Below are 23,154 nucleotides of genomic sequence, written 5' to 3'. Positions count from 1 at the left end.
CCCTGATGTAACAGGCCCTGCTCCACTGGCAGTCGCAGAGGTTCGCCCACTGAGAGCCTGATCAAGACCGCATACCAGGGACGTCTGGGCCAATCCGGACCCACCAGGATTATCCGTCCCGGATGCTTTGCCACCCGGTCTAGCACCCTGCCCAACATGGGCCAGGGCGGGAACACATAGAGAAGCTCTTGTGTCGGCCACTGTTGGAGAAGAGCATCTACTCCCAGGGATCGAGGGTCCCATCCTCTGCTGAAAAAGCGCGGCACTTGGCAATTGGCCGATGACGCCATCAGATCTAGGCTCGGCTGGCCCCAGCGCTTCGTGATGTCCAAGAACGCCCGAGCAGATAGCTGCCACTCTCCGGGCTCCAAAGCATTGCGACTGAGAAAGTCCGCCTTGACATTCATGACTCCGGCAATGTGGGCCGCTGACAGCTGTTCCAGGTTCGCTTCCGCCCACTGGCATAGATTCATGGCCTCCTTGGCTAGAGGGGCGCTCTTGGTACCTCCCTGGCGGTTGACATAGGCCACAGCCGTGGCATTGTCCAACAGGACCCGTACAGGCTTCAACGCCAGTACCGGGATGAACTCCAAAAGCGCCAACCGAATGGCTCTGAGTTCCAGGAGGTTGATAGACCACTTTACCTCTGCAGGAGACCAGAGCCCCTGCGCTGTCCTTCCCAAGCAGTGGGCTCCCCAGCCCGACAAAGAGGCGTCCGTCGTGACAACAATCCACTCCGGGGTCACCAGAGGCATTCCTGCAGACAACTTGTCTGTCTGCGTCCACCAGCTCAGCGCCTTGCGCACTGCTGGGTCCAAGGGAAGGCGCACAGCATAATCCTCCGACATCGGAGTCCAGCGCTGCAGCAGAGAGTGTTGTAGTGGTCTCATATGAGCCCTGGCCCAGGGCACTACTTCCATCGTGGCCGTCATAGAGCCCAACAGCTGCACATAGTCCCAAGCCCGAAGAGGAGAGGCTACTAGGAACTGGTCCATCTGAGCCTGAAGCTTGACAATCCGATTGTCTGGCAGGAACACTGCCCACTTGGGTGTCGAATCGAACTCCCAGATACTCCAGGGACTGAGTTGGGCGCAGCTGGCTTTTCTCCCAGTTGATGATCCACCCCAGGGAGCTCAAAAGAGCAACCACCCGGTTCACAGCTTTGCCGCACTCTGCATAAGAGGGGGCTCGGATCAACCAGTCGTCCAGATAAGGATGGACTGTACTCCTTCCTTCCTCAGGAAGGCCGCGATGACCACCATTACTTTGGGGAAGGTCCGCGGAGCAGTAGCCAACCCGAACGGGAGGGCTCTGAACTGGAAGTGTCGGCCCAGTACTGCAAAACGCAGAAAGCGTTGATGAGGAGGCCAGATGGGAATATGCAAGTACGCTTCCTTGATGTCCAAGGATGCCAGGAACTCTCCTGCCTTCACTGCCGCTATAACAGAGCGGAGGGTCTCCATGCGAAAGTGCCTGATTGACCCCTTTGAGGTCGAGGATAGGCCGGACAGAACCTCCTTTCTTTGGTACCACAAAGTAAATGGAGTAACGTCCCTTGCCAAGCTGATTTTCTGGCACCGGAACGACCGCACCCAGGCGGATCAGATTGTACAAGGTCTGCTGCACTGCCACAGCTTTGACCGGAGACTTGCAGGGAGAGAGTACAAACCCGTCTCTTAAGGGTCGGCAGAACTCTAGCTTGTAGCCGTCTCTGATGACTTCCAGCACCCAAGCGTCTGAAGTTATTGTGGGCCACTCGCCCAGAAACGAGGACAGCCGTCCTCCAATCTGCACTGGGGCGTGGACCAAGGCCCCGTCATTGGGTACGAGACCCTAGGGGAGGACCGGAGGGAGCACCTCCGGGACGGCGGTCTCTGCGAAAGGAATGCTGCTTGGGGGAGAAGTTCCTCTTGAAGGAAGAGGGGGCAGAGGAGCCCGACCTGCCCGGGCGGTACCAACGGGCTTCCTGAAACCGTCCTCTGGAGGTACCGGGGCGAGCACTAGCCCGAGCCCTGACCTCTGGTAACTTCTTGCCCTTAGACGTGCCGAGATCGGTCACGATTTTGTCCAGCTCGACCCCAAAGAGCAGCTTGCCTTTAAAAGGCAATCTAGCCAGGCGGGATTTAGAGGCGTGGTCAGCAGACCTATGCCTCAGCCAAAGCCACCGCCGCGCAGAGATTGTCTGAGCCATGCCTTTAGCTGAGGCCCTCAAGACATCATACAGCAAGTCTGCCAAATAGGCTAAGCCCGATTCCAGGGCCTGCCAATCAGCCCTCAAGGAATGATCCGAGGGGGAAGCCCGCAGCACCATAGTCAGGCACGCCCTGGCCACATAGGAGCCGCAAACTGAGGCCTGCAAACTTAAAGCAGCCGCCTCAAAGGACGACCTTAAGGCCGCCTCCAATCTTCTGTCTTGGGCGTCCTTTAGGGCCGTGCCACCTTCCACCGGCAACGCCGTTTTCTTAGTCACCGCAGTGATTAAAGAAACCACGGTAGGCCACAGATAGGCCTCACGTTCACTTTCAGGCAAAGGATAGAGGCGGGACATAGCCCTAGCCACTTTAAGGCTCGCTTCCGGGACATCCCATTGAGCCGAAACTAAGGTGTGCATGGCATCATGCACGTGGAAGGTTCTATGCGGGCGCTTCGTCCCCAGCATAATGGCAGAGCCAACAGGGGCTGAGGGAGAGACGTCCTCCGGAGAGGAAATCTTCAAAATGCCCATGGCCTGCATTAACAGGTTGGGCAAATCCTCTGAGCTAAAGAGCCGCGCTGCAGAGGGGTCATCCGCTCCATCCGAGCGGGGATCCGTCTCCTCCAAAGAATCCGCAAAGGACCGTTGGGAGAACTCAGATACTCTGCCCTCATCTACATCGGAGGAGACAAAGTCCTCCAAGGCCTGGGAATCAACCCGAGGGCGTTTACCTCCGGGGGCCTCAACCTCTTTACCAGACGAGGGAGCAGGGGCAGCGTTTGCTTAAGGAAGGCCTGATGCAGCAGCAAAACAAACTCGGGGGAGAAACCCCCCAGACTGTGCACTTCCGCAGCCTGGGCTACAGCCCTAGACGCACCCTCAACCGGCGCTCGCAAGAGCGGGGGAGAGACATGCTGCGCATCCAAGATGGCGTCCGGCGCGACACTCCGCAAAGGAGCCGCGCGGGAAGAACGGCGCTTAACTTTAGCCGCTTTGTGCCGTCGCCCAAATTAAGGGCGTTCATGGCATCAATGTCTCCCACCTCAAGAGCGGCCCAAGAAGAAGCCGTCCGAGCCGCGTGGCCGGCCAATATGGCGGAGGCGAGCCGCGGGGGATGGGCGTTTATGGCGGGAAAAACCGCCACACCGGAGGAAGGACCGGGACACTCATCGGTCACGAAACTGTCACCCAACAAGGGCGAATCAGACTTTAAGACCCCCGCATTCCCTCTAGAAGCGCACACGCGATCCGGGGAGCGACTCTTTGCGCCCTCGCCCTCCGACGCCATAGGCCACGTGGAGACCAATCGGGGAACCCCCTGCCCGCTATAAAAGGTAAAAATTACCTGCTTTCCGCTCCGAGCTGTAACGACCTGGTGTCCCAGTGAGTAGCTGCAATAAACGTTTAAATAAACGTCGAAATAAACGCCTTTAAGGACGTTCAAAATTTTTTTTTTTTTTTTAAACGGAGCCTGCGGGAGGGGGGAGAAAAGGAGGGACCTGGCGCCACCAGGTTGCACTTGCTCAAGAAGAGCCCTCAACCCCAGGCACTCAACAAAACCTAAAAATTAGGCTTGGAGGCCTAGCCAGAGCTGCTGCTGTGTGTGACCACCACCTGCTGAGATAGAGAACATACTGAGGAGTTTCCGGCAGCACATGACCACATATAGGGAGGCAAAGTTTGCTCTCTATCTCCATCTGCTGGTAGATGGACACAACCCACCAGTCTATGGATTGATCAGCATGATGATATGGAAATATTGTTTATTGTCTTTTAAAAAAATCAAACAGTGGAACAAAATAGTGCAATCAGCAAACAATAACAGATAACTGAAATATGGATCAATTATAACACTAACTAAACGTTTGTATACTGTCTAAACAGTACCTGGGAAGATCAGGACATATAATTCACAGAGCCTCAGCAAAGAGATCTGTCTCTCTCTCTTCTCCCAGGCTAAGACTGAAGCAACAACCAGCAACAGCTGCTAGGTAATTTCAAACTCCAGGCCAATCAGAGCCCAGTCAACAAGTTTTAAAAGTATACTGCTCATAGTACTGTAGATTCACTTCTTTACTAAGTGAAACTAAAAGAGGGCATGCACTTTTCTATAACAGTTTTAACATAAAACATGCACCACCTGTTGACCAAACTAGAGAAATGCACTTCAAGAGTTAATAAAGGCAATTTTACAGGTTTAAAACACACTGTTCTGTCACACATGAGTTAAGTTGCGCATGCAAATCCAGTCGTATTCTGGATTTGCATGCGTAACTTAATTAGTTAACAAGCCAATCAGTGCTGTTAATTAATTGACACTGGCAATAATTGGAATTTACACACAGAACTGTCTAAGCGTATTCTATAACGTAATGTGCGTAAATTCTAAGTCGCATAGTTGAAAAGGGGGCATGGACATGGGCGTGGAATGGGCTGGTTGCAGGTGTTTCTAAAATCTATACATATTGTTATAGAATACACTCAGTCTGCACATAATTTATGCATCAGTATTTACACCCATGACTAAATTTAGTCACATGGATAGGCACTAGGCGTATTCTATAAACTGCGCAGAAATTTAGGCTTATTCTATACAGTACGCGTAAATTCAGGTGTACTTTATTGAATGCGCCTAGGCGTATTTTGTTTCGGCGCTGATTTTTTTTTAAGCGTGATATATGGAATCTAGTTGACCATGTGGATAGTAAAGTCCACCAATAAATTCACCCGTGGACTCTCAAATATTCTCAAATGGAAAATATGAACATGCATTCCATTTGAAAATGCTCTAGAGAAAAAGTACCTACAAAGATTCACAACTGCTTTAGTGCAGATATTTTTTACCTTAAAAATAATGCCCTATAAAGAAAAAAAATTATGGACCGACCATTAGCTTAGGAAGCTGATGTGGTATACCCCAGACTGATTCAACAAGCATTTCTGGAAGTCTCTTTTGTCAGGGCCATACATCTCACTAGGGTTAAAGTATGAATCTTTTTAAGGTACAGGATCCAAATTCTGGAATGATCCTCCTTTGGCAATAAAACTGTTTGTGATTTAGGAAGAAAATAAAATCCCAGCTTTTCCCTAATGCTTGTTATTTGATTTCTTAGAATAGCCATTAACCTGTAAGGGGTGGTGGCATGCATATTAGGATGGCATAGGTTCTGTTGATTTGGAGAGAATTTGGTTACAGGGCATTCTCAGTATCTTACTATACAGTTACCCCTGGAAGGCAAAATTGAATTTCTTGAGGAGTAGCCTAATGGCTACAGTGGGCTTTGATCCTGGCAAACTCGGTTTGATTCCCACTGCAGCTCCTTATGACCTTGGACAAATCACTTAACCCTCCATTGCCCCAGGTACAAAAAATAAATAAATAAAAACTTAGATTGTGAGCCCTCTAAGGACAGAGAAAGTATGTGCACATACCCCCGGATTCTATACACGGTGCGTAAATACGCACGTAAGTTAATTAGCATTAACAGTACTTAAGCAATAACGAGCACTAATAGGCAATAATTACAATTTATGCGCAGAAATCGCTAAACATATTCTCTAAAGAACTGCATCTATATTACAAAGCGCGCAGTTAAAAATAAACGCACATAGCCTAAAAGGGGCGTGTTTATGGGTGTTTCATGGGCATTCCAAAATTTGTGCATCAGTGCATCTAAATCTATGTACATGGATTTACACCAGGTTTTTATTGGCATAAATACACACATATAGATTTAAGCGCCATGGTATTGACTAAGCATATCCTATATACCATGCCTAAATTTTATAGAATAAGCTTAATCCCACGGGGATTTTTTTTAGACTCCATATATAGAATCTCCTCCATAATGTGCACAGCGTTGCTTAAGTCTAGTAGAACTACAGAAATGATCAGTAGTAGTAGTAGTAACAACAACAGTGCCTGCGTACGGTATTGGGCTATAATAAATGCTGAAGGACTGGATGGCTGATTCTCTTCTTCATATGTTTACAGATTTTTATTCTGAAATTTAGTTTTTGTACACTGTCCTGGACAACCAGTTTAGTCCAGGATATTTAAATAAATATATACAAAAACTTAAAGCTCTAGCCTCCCCTGACTTAACACTGTCTACTTTATCTGCAGGTAAAAGATTGTGAATTTTATGTATCCATATGCATAAATTTATCTGGGGAACAAGTAGATAATTTCAGACACCAGATTTTCCCAGCTAAATAGTTTTTGATAAACTAAATACTAACTTTGCAATGTATCCCAATACACAAAAACCCAAGTACATCTGAAAATTCCAAAAATGGTATTTTTTTACTGAACTAATTTACATTACACCTATGATGTCCAGTTTGGAGTCCAGTTATTATGAGCCACATTAAGAAAGATACTATGTACAGTTTCACATTAATAAAGTCACCAGGTATCAGGTATCATGTTTAAGCAATGACCAAGACTCTCTCCCACACCTCTTCCCCTTCCTAGAAGCATTATGAATGCCAACTCTATTGGATCCACAATCAGCCTAGAGAACAGAAGGCACAATTATAGCTATAGATTTATTTAAATATTGAGTACATTTTGCATGGATATTATTAAGAAAGTCTGATATAGTTAAATTCATAAGGCATTCCTCAAGCTTTCCCCTTCTGCCTACCAACTTTAAGTTGCCATATAGAAAGCATGAAGCAGACATGATCAATTGCCAAGCTAGGCTATAGAGACTAGGTTAAGATCCACAACCTTACTGAGAGTGAAGTTTAAGGTAAATGCATTGCCTAACCAATAAAATGTTTGTACAAGCAAATTTCACATTACAGGATAAACAAAGGTTAGGGGAAATGCAAGTACTTGTTCACAGCAACTTACTTGAAGATTAAGTCATCGACATCTGTAAGTGTGGCACCAATACTTTTTAACAGAAGATTCACAGAATGAATAGCAACAATTTCTTGCTCCTGGTTTGATTCTTCTCCCCCGGCACCCAATGATAAGCTCAAATGCAGCTACCAAGATATTAAAATAAAATTATTTTTATTTTAAAAATGTTATATTTTTCAAAATCCAAAACAATATATACTGGTTCTCACAGGGAAAACACCATTACAATAATTAAAAATAAAGGAGTATCACTTATACATTTCAAACAAACCCCCCCCCCCCAAAAAAAATAAAAAATAAAAAATAAAAAATAATAAACCATGATTCTGCAACTTGGGAGGAGAAATACATCTTGCATATATACCTTTTACAATAAATTCCAAAAGCTACATATCTTAATGCTTATTAACACCAATCAGCCTAAGTAGAACCTCTACCCTGAGGAAATCCCTAAATTGAGAGGGTTCAGTAAAGACAATTATACTCTTCCTAGGGTATTTGTGGGGAAAGAAAAGGTTACATGGACAACTGAATAGGCCATATGCTCTTTAGCTGCTGTTATTTTCTCTATTTCTCTGTCTCACTTAGGGGGTCTTTTACTAAGGTGTGGTAGCATTTTTAGCTCATGCTAGAAATCAGCTGGCACAAAATGCTGAGATGCCCATTATATTCCAATGGGTGTATCAGCATTTAGCATCGGCTGATTTCTAGCATGAGCTCAAAACGCTAGCGCACCTTAGCAAAAGGTCCCCTTAGGCTCATGTTACCTTTATAAAACAGAAGCAACATAAAGCACCTATGTACCTTTATAAAATTACTGCTGTAATTGTCTATTTCTCATGTTTGATCCATTCTTACTGTACACCGCCTTGAGTGAATTCTTTCAAAAAGGCGGTAAATAAATCCTAATAAATAAATATCCTCCCAAAAGCTTCCATACAAAGTCACACCGGCTTCAAGGCAGGAGGCAACTGTGTGTATGTGGCCATTAAGAATCAACATTAAGAATTAATGTTATTAATGTAGCTTTTTCTAGATTTCTGATTAGAAGATTCTAATTACACAGTTAAAATTATTCTCAGATAAATAATCTCCCTCTACCACCTGCTGCACAGAAGTCGCCTACTCATAGTAGGTGACATCAACCTGCACCTTGAGGACACCAACCTAAACAATGTTTGTGATTGTAAGGACTTCCTTCAACTATGGGAGCTCCAATGGCCAAACATGCAAGCCACCCACAATAAAGGACACACACTAGATATCATTACCCACAAATTCACATCAGAACCAAATCTCACACTAATAGATACAAAGTGGACAGCTTCCCCAATGGTCCGACCACTACAAGGCAAACCTCTCCCTACACTGGAAAACAAAAAATACACAACGAAACAAGAACAACAAACTTATACCATGAGAGGCAAGATAGACTCGTTAACATTTTGGCAACAATTCTACAATGACGACTGGACAACAGCAACAGACTCACTCCTATTTCTTAGTGAATGGGACAACAGATATAGAACAGTTCTAGACAACACTGCACCGCTTAAAACCAGAACCTCACGTAGAAATAACTCTATACAATGGTTTAACGAAGAACTGAAAGAACTAAAAACACAAGTCAGAAGATTAGAACGAACGTGAAACAAGAAAAAAGACGAATCCACATTCAAAGACTGGAAACAATTACAAAGAAAATACAAATATACCATCAGAAAAACTAAAACAACATTTTACAAAACCAAAATTGGACCAAACTACAAGGATACACAAACTCTTCTCACTCGTAAATAAACTAACACTACATTGGTCACTTCCAACAATATAGATACCCCATCTGCTACTAATCTTGCAAATTACTTCAAAGAAAAAATTATAAAATTGCGACAAACGATACCCACCAACACAATTGATTATACAGACCTCCTTGAATGCTTAAACCCAACACCTGGGGAGTACCCAGCAGACCGATCATGGACCAACTTCGACACATTCTCACCCAACGACATTGCACGACTGCTTGGAAAATATGCCAAATCCCAATGCAAATTGGACATCTGCCCTATCAGCCTCAGTAGATTGGCCCCTCAACAACTCACAACAGACCTCACGAAACACTTAAACTACATGCTACAAAATGGCATATTCCCCACGGATAAAGGAAACATTCAACTTACCCCTCTACCCAAAGATTCCAAGAAAAATACAATGGACTTAACCAACTATCGCCCAGTAGCATCTATTCCGTTTATAACCAAACTAATGGAGGGTATAGTGACGAAACAACTCACTGACTACCTAGATAAATACTCAATCCTGCACAAGTCTCAATCAGGATTCCGGTCGAATCACAGCACGGAAACTGTACTAGTGTCTGTAATGAACTCATTCAAACAAACAATAGCAATTGGCAATAACATACTCTTCCTACAATTCGACATGTTCAGTGCTTTCGACATGGTCAATCATGGAACACTACTAAATATACTAGAACACTTCGGAGTTGGAGGTAAAGTTGTTAGTTGGTTCAAAGGATTCCTGACCACGAGATCATACCAAGTAACAACGAGCACGGATATATCAGACCCATGGACACCCGAATGCGGAGTCCCCCAAGGATCTCCCCTCTCACCAACCCTCTTCAACCTGATGATGATACCCCTAGCTAAATTACTAGCTAATCAAAACCTCAACCCCTACATTTACGCAGATGATGTCACGATCTACATCCCGTTTAAACATGATCTAAATGAAATCACCAACAAGATCAACCAAAGCTTCCAAATCATGCACTCCTGGGCGGACGCATTCCAGCTAAAACTTAACGCAGAAAAAACACAATGTGTTGTATTCACCTCACAGTACAATACAAGCAACTTCACCACTATAACCACATCAAACTTTTCTCTTCCCATCTCAAACAATTTGAAAATTCTTGGAGTCATCATTGATAGAAACCTCACACTCGAAACCCATGCGAAGAATACTACAAAAAAGATGTTCCAATCCATGTGGAAACTCAAAAGAGTAAAACCCTTCTTCCCGAGATCTATCTTCCGGATACTGGTACAATCTATGGTATTAAGTCACCTGGATTACTGTAACGTACTCTACGCTGGCTGCAAAGAACAGACCATCAAAAAACTTCAAACAGGCCAGAATACTGCCGCCAGACTCATATTTGGAAAACCAAAATATGAAAGTGCAAAACCCTTAAGAGAGAAACTTCACTAGCTCCCACTTAAGCAACGAACCACATTCAAGATCTGCACAATCGTACACAAAATCATACACGGAGACGCCCTGACATACATGTTAAACCTTGTGGACCTGCCCCCCAGAAATGCCAAAAGATCATCCCGAAAATTTCTTAATCTACACTACCCCAGCTAAAAAGGCCTAAAATACAAGCTTACACATGCGACCTCCTTCTCCTACACGAGCACACAGATGTGGAAAGCACTACCAGCTGACCTGAAGTCAATCGATGAAATATCCAACTTTCGTAAAGCTCTGAAGACATATCTCTTCAACAAAGCCTACAAAGAGGACCCTTAGCTTAAATATACCACCTCGCCAACCCAGCATAGTCTGAAAGCCATCTTTCAATATCTATTTTCCTAAAACTTCTTTCTTATCCTTAATCTCTTTATATCACCAATTGTATCTAATAACCTTGATTGGCAATGCCAAAACAAATCTCTGCACCAACTCACTGTATCACTGTATCAAGGTATGGAATACACAAAAAGTAGCACATGTGAGTTTATCTTGTTGGGCAGACTGGATGGACCGTGCAGGTCTTTTTTTCTGCCGTCATCTACTTTGTTACATATTCATTGAGATTAGTAAATGAGCAGATGCTCACTGAGCAATGCAGGAACAATAAAAGGACAACAGAACAGCTAAGGGATCATAGTTACTAGAAATATAGATAAAGCAGTTAATCAAAGCCTTTGTAGGACTTCAGTGTTTACATAAACTGAATCATGCCCATTGATTATATAATAGGATATTTACAGGTGCAGTCCAAATGGGCACCTAAATTTATTAAGACCACAAACCTACAAATGCACTCGATCTGCAGCCCCTCCTTACCTTTCTACCCTCATCTCCCCTTACATTCCTACCCGTAACCTCCGCTTCCAAGACAAATCTATCCTTTCAGTACCCTTCTCCGCCAACTCCAGGCTCCACCCTTTCTGCCTCGCCTCACTCCATGCGTGAAACAAACTCCCTGAGCCTATACGCCAGGCCCCCTCCCTGCCCATCTTCAAATCATTGCTCAAAGCCCACCTCTTCAGTGTCGCCTTCGGCACCTAATCACTACACCTCTACTCAAGAAATCTAGACTGCACCAACTTGACATTTCGTCCTTTAGATTGTAAGCTCCTTTGAGCAGGGACCGTCCTTCTTTGTTAATTTGTACAGCGCTGCGTAGCCCTAGTAGCGCTCTAGAAATGTTTAGTAGTAGTAGTAGTAATCATACTTATCTCTTTGTATTAGCAATTGTATCTGATAACTTGGAATGGCAACGCCATAACAAATCTCTGTAAGCCACATTGAGCCTGCAAATAGGTGGGAAAATGTGGGATACAAATGCAAATAAATAAATAAATAACCTCTGGAGACAGGTGGTAGGAAAGAGGAGTACAAAACTAACTCAGCAATAAAATACTTTTCTAACATTTCAGAAGATGATAGCATCTCATTATTTGGAAAATTTAAAAAAACCTTACATTTTTTAATAAGATGCTTTTAATAATAAATATTCTAAATCATTTTAAATAATATTTTGATTATAAGAATGTCATTTAATATTTTGGAAATGCAACACATTAAAAGCAAACCATGTAGTTAGAATGAATGTATGTAAATTTCTCTCCTTTTTTTTATATGAAGACATTTCTTAATTGTTTCTTTACAAAAATAATTCAAATGTCTAAACTTCATTTAAAAACATTCTATAAACCTCTCAAATAAATGCCTACTTAATTGAAGGATCATTTTACTAAGCTGCGGTAAAAGGGGGCCTGTGCTAGCATCCGCACGTGTATTTTGACGTGCGCTGAGGCCCCCCTTTTACTGCAGCGGGTAAAAGGAGTTCTTTTTCTGAGGACAAGAAATGGCCATGCGGTAAGTGAACCACTTGCTGCATGGCCATTTCATGGGGAAGCACTTACTGCCCACCCATTGAGTCGGCGGTAAGAGCTCCCACACTAACCTGGCGGTAACCGAGCAGTGATTACCACCAGGTAAGCATCGGTGCTACAAAAATAGAAACAATTTTTGTAGCACCAGAAATGGAGCGCGCAGGGGGGTGGGAATTACTTCCGGGCTCCTGCGGTAGTTCCGGAATAGCAAGTGGTAAGCCCGCATTGGGCTTACCAACACTTAGTAAAAGGACCCCTGAAATTCTATACCAGATGGGAAATCACTGTAAGATTAACAGGCTTATTTTCGAAAGAGAAGTGCGCCCATCTTTCGACACAAATCGAGAGATGGGCGTTCTTATCTCAGGGTCGCCCAAATCGGCATAATCGAAAGCCGATTTTGGGCGTCCCCAACTGCTTCCCGTTGTGGGGACAACCAAAGTTCCTGGGGGCATCGGAGGCGTAGCAAATGCGGGACTGGGGTGTGCCTAACAGATGGGCATCCTCAAGCGATAATGGAAAAAAGAAGGGCATCCCTGACGAACACTTGGCCGACTTTACTTGGCCCTTTCTTTTTTACGACCAAGCCACAAAAATGTGCCCTACATGACCAGATGACCACTGGAGAGAATCGAGGATGACCTCCCCAGTGGTCACTAACCACCTCCCACCCTGAAAAAAACAACTTTAAAAACTTTTGTCTTTTTTTTTTTTTTTTTTAAAGAGTATGGGTGAAGGACCTCTATCGCTATGCCTCCGTCCCTGCGACGGCAGTTGAGGACATTCTTCGCTATTTATTTATTTAGATTTTGCTCACACCTTTTTCAGTAGTAGCTCAAGGTGAGTTACATTCAGGTACACTGGATATTTCTATGCCTCCGTCCCTGCAACGGCAGTTGAGGATGTCCTTTGATATGCCTCTGTCCCTACAATGGCAGTTGAACACGTCCAAAATGTGGATGTTTGTGAGAAGGACGTCCATGCCTGGATGTTTCTGTGAGAAGGACGCCCATGTCTGTTATGCCTCCGACACCCCCTTTATTTGGATTTTGGATCACAAGTAGCAGCAGTGGGATTTGAACCAGCCACCTCTGGATTGCAAGGGGGGGCAGTATGCAGGTCCCTGGGGGGGAAGGTATGTGTGTGTCAGCGGAGACATAACGAGCACGTGGACATCCTTCTTTCAAACATTTTGGACGTCCTCAACTGCCCCCCCCTACAGGGATGACCAAATTTCAAGGGAGTGGAGTGGAGTGGAGGAGTGGCCTAGTGGTTAGAGCACTGGTCTTGCAATCCAGAGGCGGCCAGTTCAAATCCCACTGCTGCTACTTGTGATCCAAAATCCAAATAAAGGGGGTGTCGGAGGCATAGCAGGCATGGACGTCCTTCTCACAAACATCCACATTTGGGGGAGACAGAGGCATATCAAAGGACATCCTCAACTGCTGTTGCAGGGACAGAGGCATAGAAATATCCAGTGTACCTGAATGTAAATTCACCTTGAGCTACTACTGAAAAAGGTGTGAGCAAAATATAAATAAATAAATAGCGAAGGACGTCCTCAACTGCTGTCGTGGAGGCATAGTGAAGGACATCCTTCACTCATACACTAAAAAAAAAGACAAAAGTTTTTAAAGTTCGGTTTTTTGGGGGGGTGGGAGGTGGTTAGTGACCACTGCATGCCTTTTTCCATTCAGTTAGTCCACTGCAGTGCCCCCTAGAGTGCCCGGTTGGTGTCCTGGCATGTTAGGGGGACCAGTGCACTACGAATGCTGGCTCCTCCCAAGACCAAATGACTTGGATTTGGTCATTTTTGAGATGGGCGTCCTCGGTTTCCATTATCGCCAAAAACCGGGGATGACCATCTCTAAGGTCAACCTAAATGTTGAGATTTGGGCGTCCCCGATCGTATTATCGAAACGAAAGATGGATGCCCATCTTGTTTCGATAATACGGGTTTCCCCACCCCTTCACCAGGATGTCCTTAGAGATGGGCATCCCCGTTTGATTATGCCTCTCTAAATGAACCAGAAGATCTGCTTCTGATCTCCCAGAGAAAAACAAACATTCCCTGTGACATGGTCCTAGGAGACTTATTTTAAACTTATGAAGCAATGCAGTTCGCGCCACTTTTTACTTTTGTAACTTAGATGCAGTTCTCTGTACCGCTCCTAGATTTTTAATGGCACAATCATATTTCCTACATTGTGCTCTCTGCTTTAAGTAGCTCTCCATGGTTTTCAGTTATTTTTTTTTAACCACGATCAGTCCAGTATAAGCTTTAGCTAGAGCTATCTGTGACTGTTTCCTAAGCAGCATTTATGTTTTTCCTTATTACTTTCAGTTTAACCTGTGATTATGGCGTTTTGCATCTTTAAGTTGAGTTTTCACTACATTTTTTCGAAGCATTTATACTTTTATTTTCAAAGTGTTTTCCTTTTCCACTTGGTATGCCTTTTAGTTGTTACCAGTATTAATTTCTACAGTGATCAGATTCAATGCAGTGCAAACATCTTTTACCCATTGTCAGTCCACTTTTTTCTCCTTTGTCAGTATACCTCTATTGAATTTAACCTGCAGTATTTGTTTTTTTGTGCCTTCTCTGTATTTTTTTGGCGCATTTAAGTTCTCACTTTAAGCTCCCTCTCTTACTCCTCTTGTCTTTTTTCACTTTTTATGGCTATTTACTCTAGCGATGTATGTCACTTGCATATAGCAAATCTATTTTATCCCTGTTATACATACTGTTTCAGTATTAAAGGTTTAGCAATATTCTACACATGCTAGGTTAGATTTTTATTCATTCATATTTTAAGTTTAATTATATAAATTAAACATGTTACATATACACAGTACCTGTTATTTTCATTAAAGATCACACTTGGTAGCACTTGTACCTTAAATTGTTTTTATGCAGAGTTACAATAAGTTTCTACAGTCCATTATATTTTTGTTACATATATTTATTATTGTGATTTTTTTTATCATATTCTGTTGTAATGCATGGTTTTAAATGTCATTGTTTCATTTGTAGTGTTTTTACGACCCCTGAGGCAGGCAGGTTGTCCTGCTGAAACACGGTCCCTTGTCGGGTCCATACTGGTGCCAATAAAGGATTTTACCTGGATAGTTTCCTGTGTGGGATCTCCTTATATACACTCCCAGAGCTGCTACTTCTGTTGTCTCCTCTACTTTCTTTTTTGTTATTTTTGGATTTTTGTAGAGGTGCTCGCTCTCCTGTTGCTGTTTGCTTCCACTGTGTTACAGTCCATTTTTAAAGGTAATAAAGAGAAATTAAACAAAACATATAAAATAAAATGATAAAGTACCTTTTTTATTGGACTAAATACTTTTTTGATTAGCTTTCAAAGGTAACTCTTCATCATTTTATTTTATTTTCTGTGTTTTGTTTTATTTCTATTACAAATTTTTAAAAAGCGCACACTTCCTTTTCTTTTGAAACTTGGTGCAGGTAGAAACTACACACTAATCACTGGCTTCTGCTTTTTTTTTCTTGCAATGAGATTTTTGCTGAAAAATATTCAACCTGAAAATGCTATTCATCTATTTTTCTTCCCCAGATCTAACCACACCCCTGGGAATACCTTCTCTAAATGCTTTTAAAATATGTATATTATGGGTAAATGGAGTTACAGCATAATAGAGCAGTGGGCTGAGAACCAGGGGATACCAGCTCAAATACCACTAAGGCTCTTTGTGATCTTGGGCAAGTCACTTAACCATCCCCCATTGCCTCAGGTACCAACTCAGATCATGAGCCCTTTAGGGACAGAAACTACCAACTGTACCTGAATGTACACCCCTTTGAAGCATAAGAGACGGCTCTGTACAGAGCTGCATCTCTGCAACTGCGGAGAACTCTGATTTTTGATTTACATGCTGGGGCACTGATCTGACTTCAAGTACCCCTTTTGACCCCTGAGGCAGGCACTGTTGAGTGCCGAAACACGGCCCGTGTCGGGTCATCAATAAAGAATTTTAATTGTCCCAGTCTTGAAGGCCCAGTGTTGCTTTTTTTGTTTGGGCCTCTTATTAAGCCATACTAGCGGTTCCCAGTGCGGAATTGCTGACAAAGCCCATTCACTTTGAATAGGCTCTGTTGGCATTGCCATGCGGCTTGATAAAAGAGGCCCTTAGTTATTGTAAAGGGAAAATTTTTCTCTTTGTAGACTCTAGCTAATTTTGCAAATAGAAAGCTTGATCCTTTTCATAATTCACCTCTGCCATGTGAAGAGGATATCCAAAACTGGAAAATAACAGATCCTATTTTCATGAGCACAATAAGTACAAACCCATTAAGTTAAACATCCCTAGCTTTACCCTCCCCGTCTCAGAAACTTTGAAAATTTTAGGAGTTACAATTGATCGCAACCTTACATTAGAGAACCATGCGAAAATCACAACAACAAAAAATGTTTCATTCCATGTGGAAACTCAAAAGAATTAAGCCTTTCTTCCCAAGAGAAGTATTCTGCAGACTGGTGCAATCATTGGTATTATGCCAGCTAGACTACTGCAACGCCATCTATGCTGGGTGCAAAGAACAAATTATCAAAAAACTTCAAACTGCACAGAACACGGCAGCCAGACTCATATTTGACAAAATGAAATATGAAAGTGCCAGCCCCTTACGGGAAAAACTGCACTGGCTCCCTTTAAAAGAACGCATTGCTTTTAAGGTTTGTACCCTGGTTCATAAGATCATACACGGTGAGGCTCCAGGATATATGTCAGACCTTATTGACCTACCAATCAGGGACTCTACCAGCTCATCACATACATTCCTGAATCTCCACTATCCAAACTGTAAGGGACTGAAATATAAATTAACATATGCATCCACCTTCTCCTACATATGGACGCAAATTTGAAATGAATTACCAAAATCCATAAAAATAACACACGACATAGTGACCTTCCATAAACTATTGAAAACTTATTTAAGAAAGCATGCAATAATAATTCATCCTAAATGCAAATTAACAAAACACATCTATACAACATGTATTCTCTATATCTCAACTGTTTTTGCTAAATTATCTTGATTTCCAGTTTAATTTTCTTAATTGTTCAAGCTAATGTTGTCATGAATGAAATTTAGCCTATTACCTTTAGTTCTTATCATAAGACGAACTTTCCTCCTGTAACCTAACCCAATTTGCCCCTCTACCTCAACTATGTATTTCTCCTATCCGGAACTGGTATCACCATTTACGGAACTATGTAAGCCACATTGAGCCTGCCAATAGGTGGGAAAATGTGGGATACAAATGTTATAAATAAATAAATAAACGTGCATTTTAGACTCCTGGTACAGAGTTTTATCTTGGTTCAATTGGATTATTGTAATGTTTTATACTTGGGTATTTCAGGGAAATTAAGGAAACATTTACAACTGTTGCAAAATATGCAGCTTGTATGATTTTCAGGAAAAGCAAGTTTGATCATCTCCCTTGCTGAAGGACTTGCATTGCTGCCTTTGCAAGCATGAATTTTATTTAAAGCTTATTGCATTACCTTTAAGATTTGGCATGGTTTTATACCATTTCAGGTTACTCAATTGGTTTCACATTCATCTAGACTAAGTTCTAAAGGTTTAAAAACTTATTTAAGAAATTTGTGAACTTAACCTGAATGGAGCTTATTATATAATTTCTATAAATGTACGGTATGTATTTTTAAGATTCTAAGCCATTTCTAGGAATATTCTAAGGAATAAGCAGGTTAAAAGTGTCAATATATATCTATATATATATCTATATCTATATATATACATACATACATACACACACACAGTGCAATCCGCTTAAGTGCAAGGGTCTGGGACCAAAGAAATACATGCAGTTAACCGGAGCGTGCACTTAACTGTTGTGACCCAAAGAAGTTTGACATCTGGTAAACATATGTACAGTACTGTTTATTATTATACGTACAGTATATAGTCTCCGTTAACTGACATTAGGCTTATTTGAAGTAATCAGTTATAGTCCTCTGTACACTAATGGGTCTGTGAGTTCCATAGACTACGTCTGCCAGACGGTAAAAACTGTCATAGCATTGATATCCAGTGTTCTCCAGATAGGCCCGCATGGTGTTGAGACTCTCCAGCGCTCTTGCAAAAGTGACAGGTGAAGGTTGTTGAATTTCATCAGCATGTGCCTCTCTGCTCATTTCATCCTCTGTTTCATCATCAGTCGTTGTTGCCTGTGTGTAGGCGCATATCTCCACATCAGTGCTGTCGTCAGCTGTTTGTAGATCATAATCAACAGCTACATAGCGATGAAACTCCTCTTCAGTAACACCGGCTGGGGTGTTAATAACATGTTCATCTGACACGTTTGCAACAGTTGCATCTGTTTCATCCCTCTCCACATCCTTAACAAAGCTTGCTCGCTTGTAGAAGTTCACAATGGTTGCCTGTGTAACATGATTCCAGGCTTCTTTCTGCATATGTAGGGAATCCAACAGTGATAGATTACGAGAATGTTTATCCTTGCCAGTCTGGTCATCCATAACGCTCATCAGACGACATAGAACAAGAGCCCGATAATGTTGTTTGAAATTGGCTATTATGCCCTGATCCACAGGTTGGATCAGAGAGGTACAGTTTGGTGGCAGGAAGACCACCTTGACATTAGACAGCCTGACATCATCCCTGTGTGCAGCACAATTATAACAAAGCAACAAAATTTGACGCCTTTGTGTCCGCATTCTAGTGTCTAACTTCTTTAGTCACTGCTTCCAAATTTCCCCAGTCATCCATGAATTTGCGTTAGCCTCGTATGACACAGGAAGTTGCTTAACATTCTTGAAGCAACAGGGCTGTTTGCTCTTTCCAATGATGAGTGGTTCCAACTTCTCACTCCCATCCATATTGCAGCAAAGGAGGATCGTCAGTCGGTCCTTTGACGTTTTATCTCCAGTAGTTTCGGCATGTTTGAATGCAAGTGTTCCATCAGGAATCGCTCGCCAGTAGAGACCGTTTTCGTCAACATTGAAAATGTCACGAGGTGCAAACTCGTTCAAGATGGTAGGAAGAACTGAAACAACCCAATTTTCAGCACCAAAGTCATCAGCGTCTCGTTTCTCACCATGCTGTTTCTTGAATTTTATGTTGTTCCTCTCCTTCCATCTTTCCAACCATCCAACAGTGGCTTTGAATTCAGTTAGTCCAAGACTTTCAGCTAACTGGCTAGCTTTCTCTATAAGCAGTGGACCACTGACAGGAAACTGTCTGCTCCTGACTCGAGAAAACCACCGAAGAAGAGCATCTTCTACCTCCTCAGCATTTCCCGCCCTTTTACGTTTCCTGTGTGGATTTGTATTGCTTTGCCAGTCTTCCAGAAGCTGGTCTTTCTGCTTCAAGACACGTGAAATTTGACTGGGATTGACACCATATTCTTTAGCAATAGATGCTTGACTTTGTTTTCTAATTTTTTAAGAACTTCTATTCATTCAGCCAGTGTTAAATTCTTTCAGTTCCACCGTGACGACAACCCCAGTGTACACTCTAACAATATTCTTTCGCTTATTCTGCCTGTGGCAGCTAAAGGGGCAGTAAATTTGAAATCTTGTTGGTTGTCACGCGCCAATCGGCTTCCATATTCCGTACGCGCGCTTATGCGGAGTCTTCCCTGCAGAGGAGCGGTCTTAAACCATGCATGTAAGCGAATCTTGCACTTATCAGTGGTGCGCTAAACCGAAGTTTGTCCCCATAGAAATTGATGTGTGTGTGTATATATATATATATATATATATATATTCATACATACACACACACACACATATATATGCATACACAAGTCGGTACTATATATATATATATATATATATATATATATATATATATATCTACATATATTATATACACATACACACAAGTAGGTGCAAAGCAATATATAATGTAACCAATCTCAGGGACAGACAATGGGCAGAGCACGGATTGTATCAGCAACATGTAAGTGTTGATTCTTACTGTCACATACATACACAGAAGCGTATTTTCAAAGCACTTAGACTTACAAAGTTCCATAGGTTACAATCCGCCTTATTTTCGAAAGAGAAAGATGCACATATTTTGACCCAAATCGGGAGATGGGCGTCTTTCTCCCGTGGGCGCCCAAATCAGTATATTCAAAAAACGATTTTGGGCGTCTTCAACTGCACTCCGTCGCGGAAACAGTTGATGGGGGCGTGTCGGAGGCGGGGCTGGAGCGTGTTTATTGGCCGTGGAGAGATGGGCGTCCTCAGCTGATAATCGAAAAAAGAAAGGCGTTTTTAGCGTGAATTTGGGTCAGTTTTTTTAGACCCTGTTTTTTTCCCACGAACAAGTCCCAAAAAAGTGCCCTAAATGACCAGATGACCACCGGAGGGAATCGGGGATGACCACCCCTGATTCCCCCAGTGGTCACTAAGCCTCTCCCACCCAAAAAAAAAAAAACTTTAAAAACTTTTTTTCCCAGCCTGTATGCCACCCTCAAATGTCATACCCAGCTCCATCACAGCAGTATGCAGGTCCCTGGAGCAGTTGTTAGTGGGTGCAGTGGACTTCTGCCAGGTGGACCCAGGCCCAGCCCCCCCCCCCACCTGTTACACTTGTGGTGGTAAATGGGAGCCCTCAAAACCCACAAGAAACCCACAGTACCCACATCTAGGTGCCCCTCTTCAGCCATACGTACTATGGTAATGGTGTAGAGTTGTGGGGAGTGGGTTTTGGGGGGGGGGATTTGGGGGGGGGGGCTCAGTACCCAAGGGAAGGGAGCTATGGACTTGGGAGGTAGTTAACTTTTTTTAAATTGTTACAAGTGCCCCCTAGGTTGCCCGGTTGATGTCCTGGCATGTGAGGGGGACCAGTGCACAACGAATCCTGGCCCCTCCCACAACCCAATGCCTTGGATTTGGCCGTTTTTGAGCTGGCCGCCTTCTGTTTCCATTATCGCTGAAAAACGATACCGCCCAGCTCAAATCCGCACAAATCCGATGCATTTGGCTGGCACAAACCGTATTATCGGAACAAAGATGGACGCCCATTTTTTTTCGAAAATACGGTTTGTCCCGCCCCTTCACGTACCCGTTCTCGGAGATAGACACCCATGGAGATGGGCATTCGCGTTCGATTATGCCCCTCAATGTAACTTTGTAAGCCTAAGTGCTTTGAAAATGAGCCCCACAGTTTTGCCTGACTTGGAGCAGGCAACTTTGTATGCAAGCTTTGAGGAGGCAATTTTATGAAAGCATAATGGTATTTTATGTTGCATCTAATTTAGGGCCTCAGAACAGCTTGATAAAAGAGGCCCTTTTAAAGGTAACATGTGCCTAAGCGACACAGAGAAAATAACAGATTAAGAGCATATTGCCTATTTAGTCTGCCCATCATACCCATTACTAAAATTCTGCAAGCCCTTCTTCTCTCGGAGATTCTGTGCTAGTCCCATGTTTTCTTGAATTCAGATATCCTCCTTGTCTCCATTACCTCCATTGATAGGCTGTTCAATGCATCCACCACTTGGTATCTGCAGGCCTGTAGTCAGATTTTGACAAGTAAGCTCATCACAAAATTTCTCTTTTACAAACTGCAGTCTAACTAGTGCCACAGGAGACTTTTCCCCAGAGTTTTGCTTAATGGAAAGACAGTACAGAAATAATGACATTAAAATGTAAAGTATGTGGTAAAAACAAGGACAATTGGCAAGGATACATATTCCAAAATTAAATCTTTATATGTACTTCAGCTGGCCTGCCCCAGTTCTACCTCCAGTGCCGCCCCAAAAATATGTATGACATCAGCAGCACATATACTTGCTCCAGCAAGCGGTTTCTGGCAATTTTCAAAGGAGGTCTGTAATACCTATTGCCAGCAAAAATCTCTGAAAATTCCCCTCTAAATAACCATAGTGATTGTCAAAAAAGAAAACAGAATTAGGTGCAAGAAACAGACACAAACAAAAATGTAATATTTGGCTTGCACAGTAAATGTCTAATGCTTAGAGGTCTGAATCCTTAGCACTGTGTGAGGCAAACTTTATCGGTATACCATCAGTATCAAAAATATGGTTCTTTGGCAAATATGGCAAAAGAAAAATGATATAAAATTTTGACATTTTAAACTTTATTGACCACTGTGATCTAGTTCTTTAAACACAAGGGTAGCCTAGATGGAGAATGTTTCTTTAGTACAGATATCCAATAACTTACAGTAAATGGTACTAAAGCAAATGTTGTAAAACATACCTTTACAGGAGAGATATGGAAATGCTCAAAGAAGTTGAAGCCTGACATAGCCGACACAGAAGACTGCATTAATTCTGTGTTCAGGGCATCCAAATCACTTTCAATTAACTTGGTCTGTTGAAAAAAAACCAACCACAAATTTGTTCAGGTATATTAAAAGCAAGAAGCCAACAAAATAACCGGTTGGACTGCTAGATGACCAAGGGGTGAAAAAGGCAGTCAAGGAAGACGAAGCCATAGCGGAGAGATTATGTAATTTATCTTTAAAATCAAGAACGATACCAGAAGATTGGAGGATGGTCAATGTAACGCCAATTTTTAAAAAAGGTTCCAGAGGTGATCTGGGAAATTATAGACCGGTGAGCCTGACGTTGGTGCTGGGCAAAATGGTAGAGACTATTAATAAGAACAAAATTACAGAGAATATTCAAAAGCATGGATTAATGAGACAAAGCCAACATGGATTTAGTGAAGGGAAATCTTGCCTCACCAATCTACTACATTTCTTCAAAGGAGTGAAAAAACATGTGGATTAAGGTGAGCCGGTTGATACTGTGTATCTGAATTTTCAAAAGGCATTTGACTAAGTACCTCAAGAAAGACTCCAGAGGAAACTGGAGAGTCATGGGATAGGAGGTAGTATTCTATTGTGGATTAAAAACTGGTTAAAAGATAGA

At 42.7% G+C, this 23,154-nt stretch overlaps 1 protein-coding gene across 1 annotated transcript in view; it reads right to left on the bottom strand.

The window, feature by feature from the left end:
* The window catches only part of VPS13C (vacuolar protein sorting 13 homolog C), a 992,635-nt gene that overhangs the window by 92,286 nt on the left and 877,195 nt on the right, over positions 1–23,154 (bottom strand). Inside the window, exons 71-72 of the mRNA XM_030188422.1 lie at positions 22,478–22,591; positions 7,056–7,192 (exon numbers count right to left, since the gene is read on the bottom strand). Of these exons, the coding sequence (XP_030044282.1) occupies positions 7,056–7,192; positions 22,478–22,591 (251 nt within the window). The remainder of the gene's footprint in view (positions 1–7,055; positions 7,193–22,477; positions 22,592–23,154) is intronic.

The sequence above is a fragment of the Microcaecilia unicolor genome, chromosome 1, assembly GCF_901765095.1.
Source record: "Microcaecilia unicolor chromosome 1, aMicUni1.1, whole genome shotgun sequence".
Lineage (NCBI taxonomy): Eukaryota > Metazoa > Chordata > Amphibia > Gymnophiona > Siphonopidae > Microcaecilia > Microcaecilia unicolor.
Note: the sequence above shows the minus strand (reverse complement) of the source record. Positions and strands in the feature narration are given on the sequence as shown.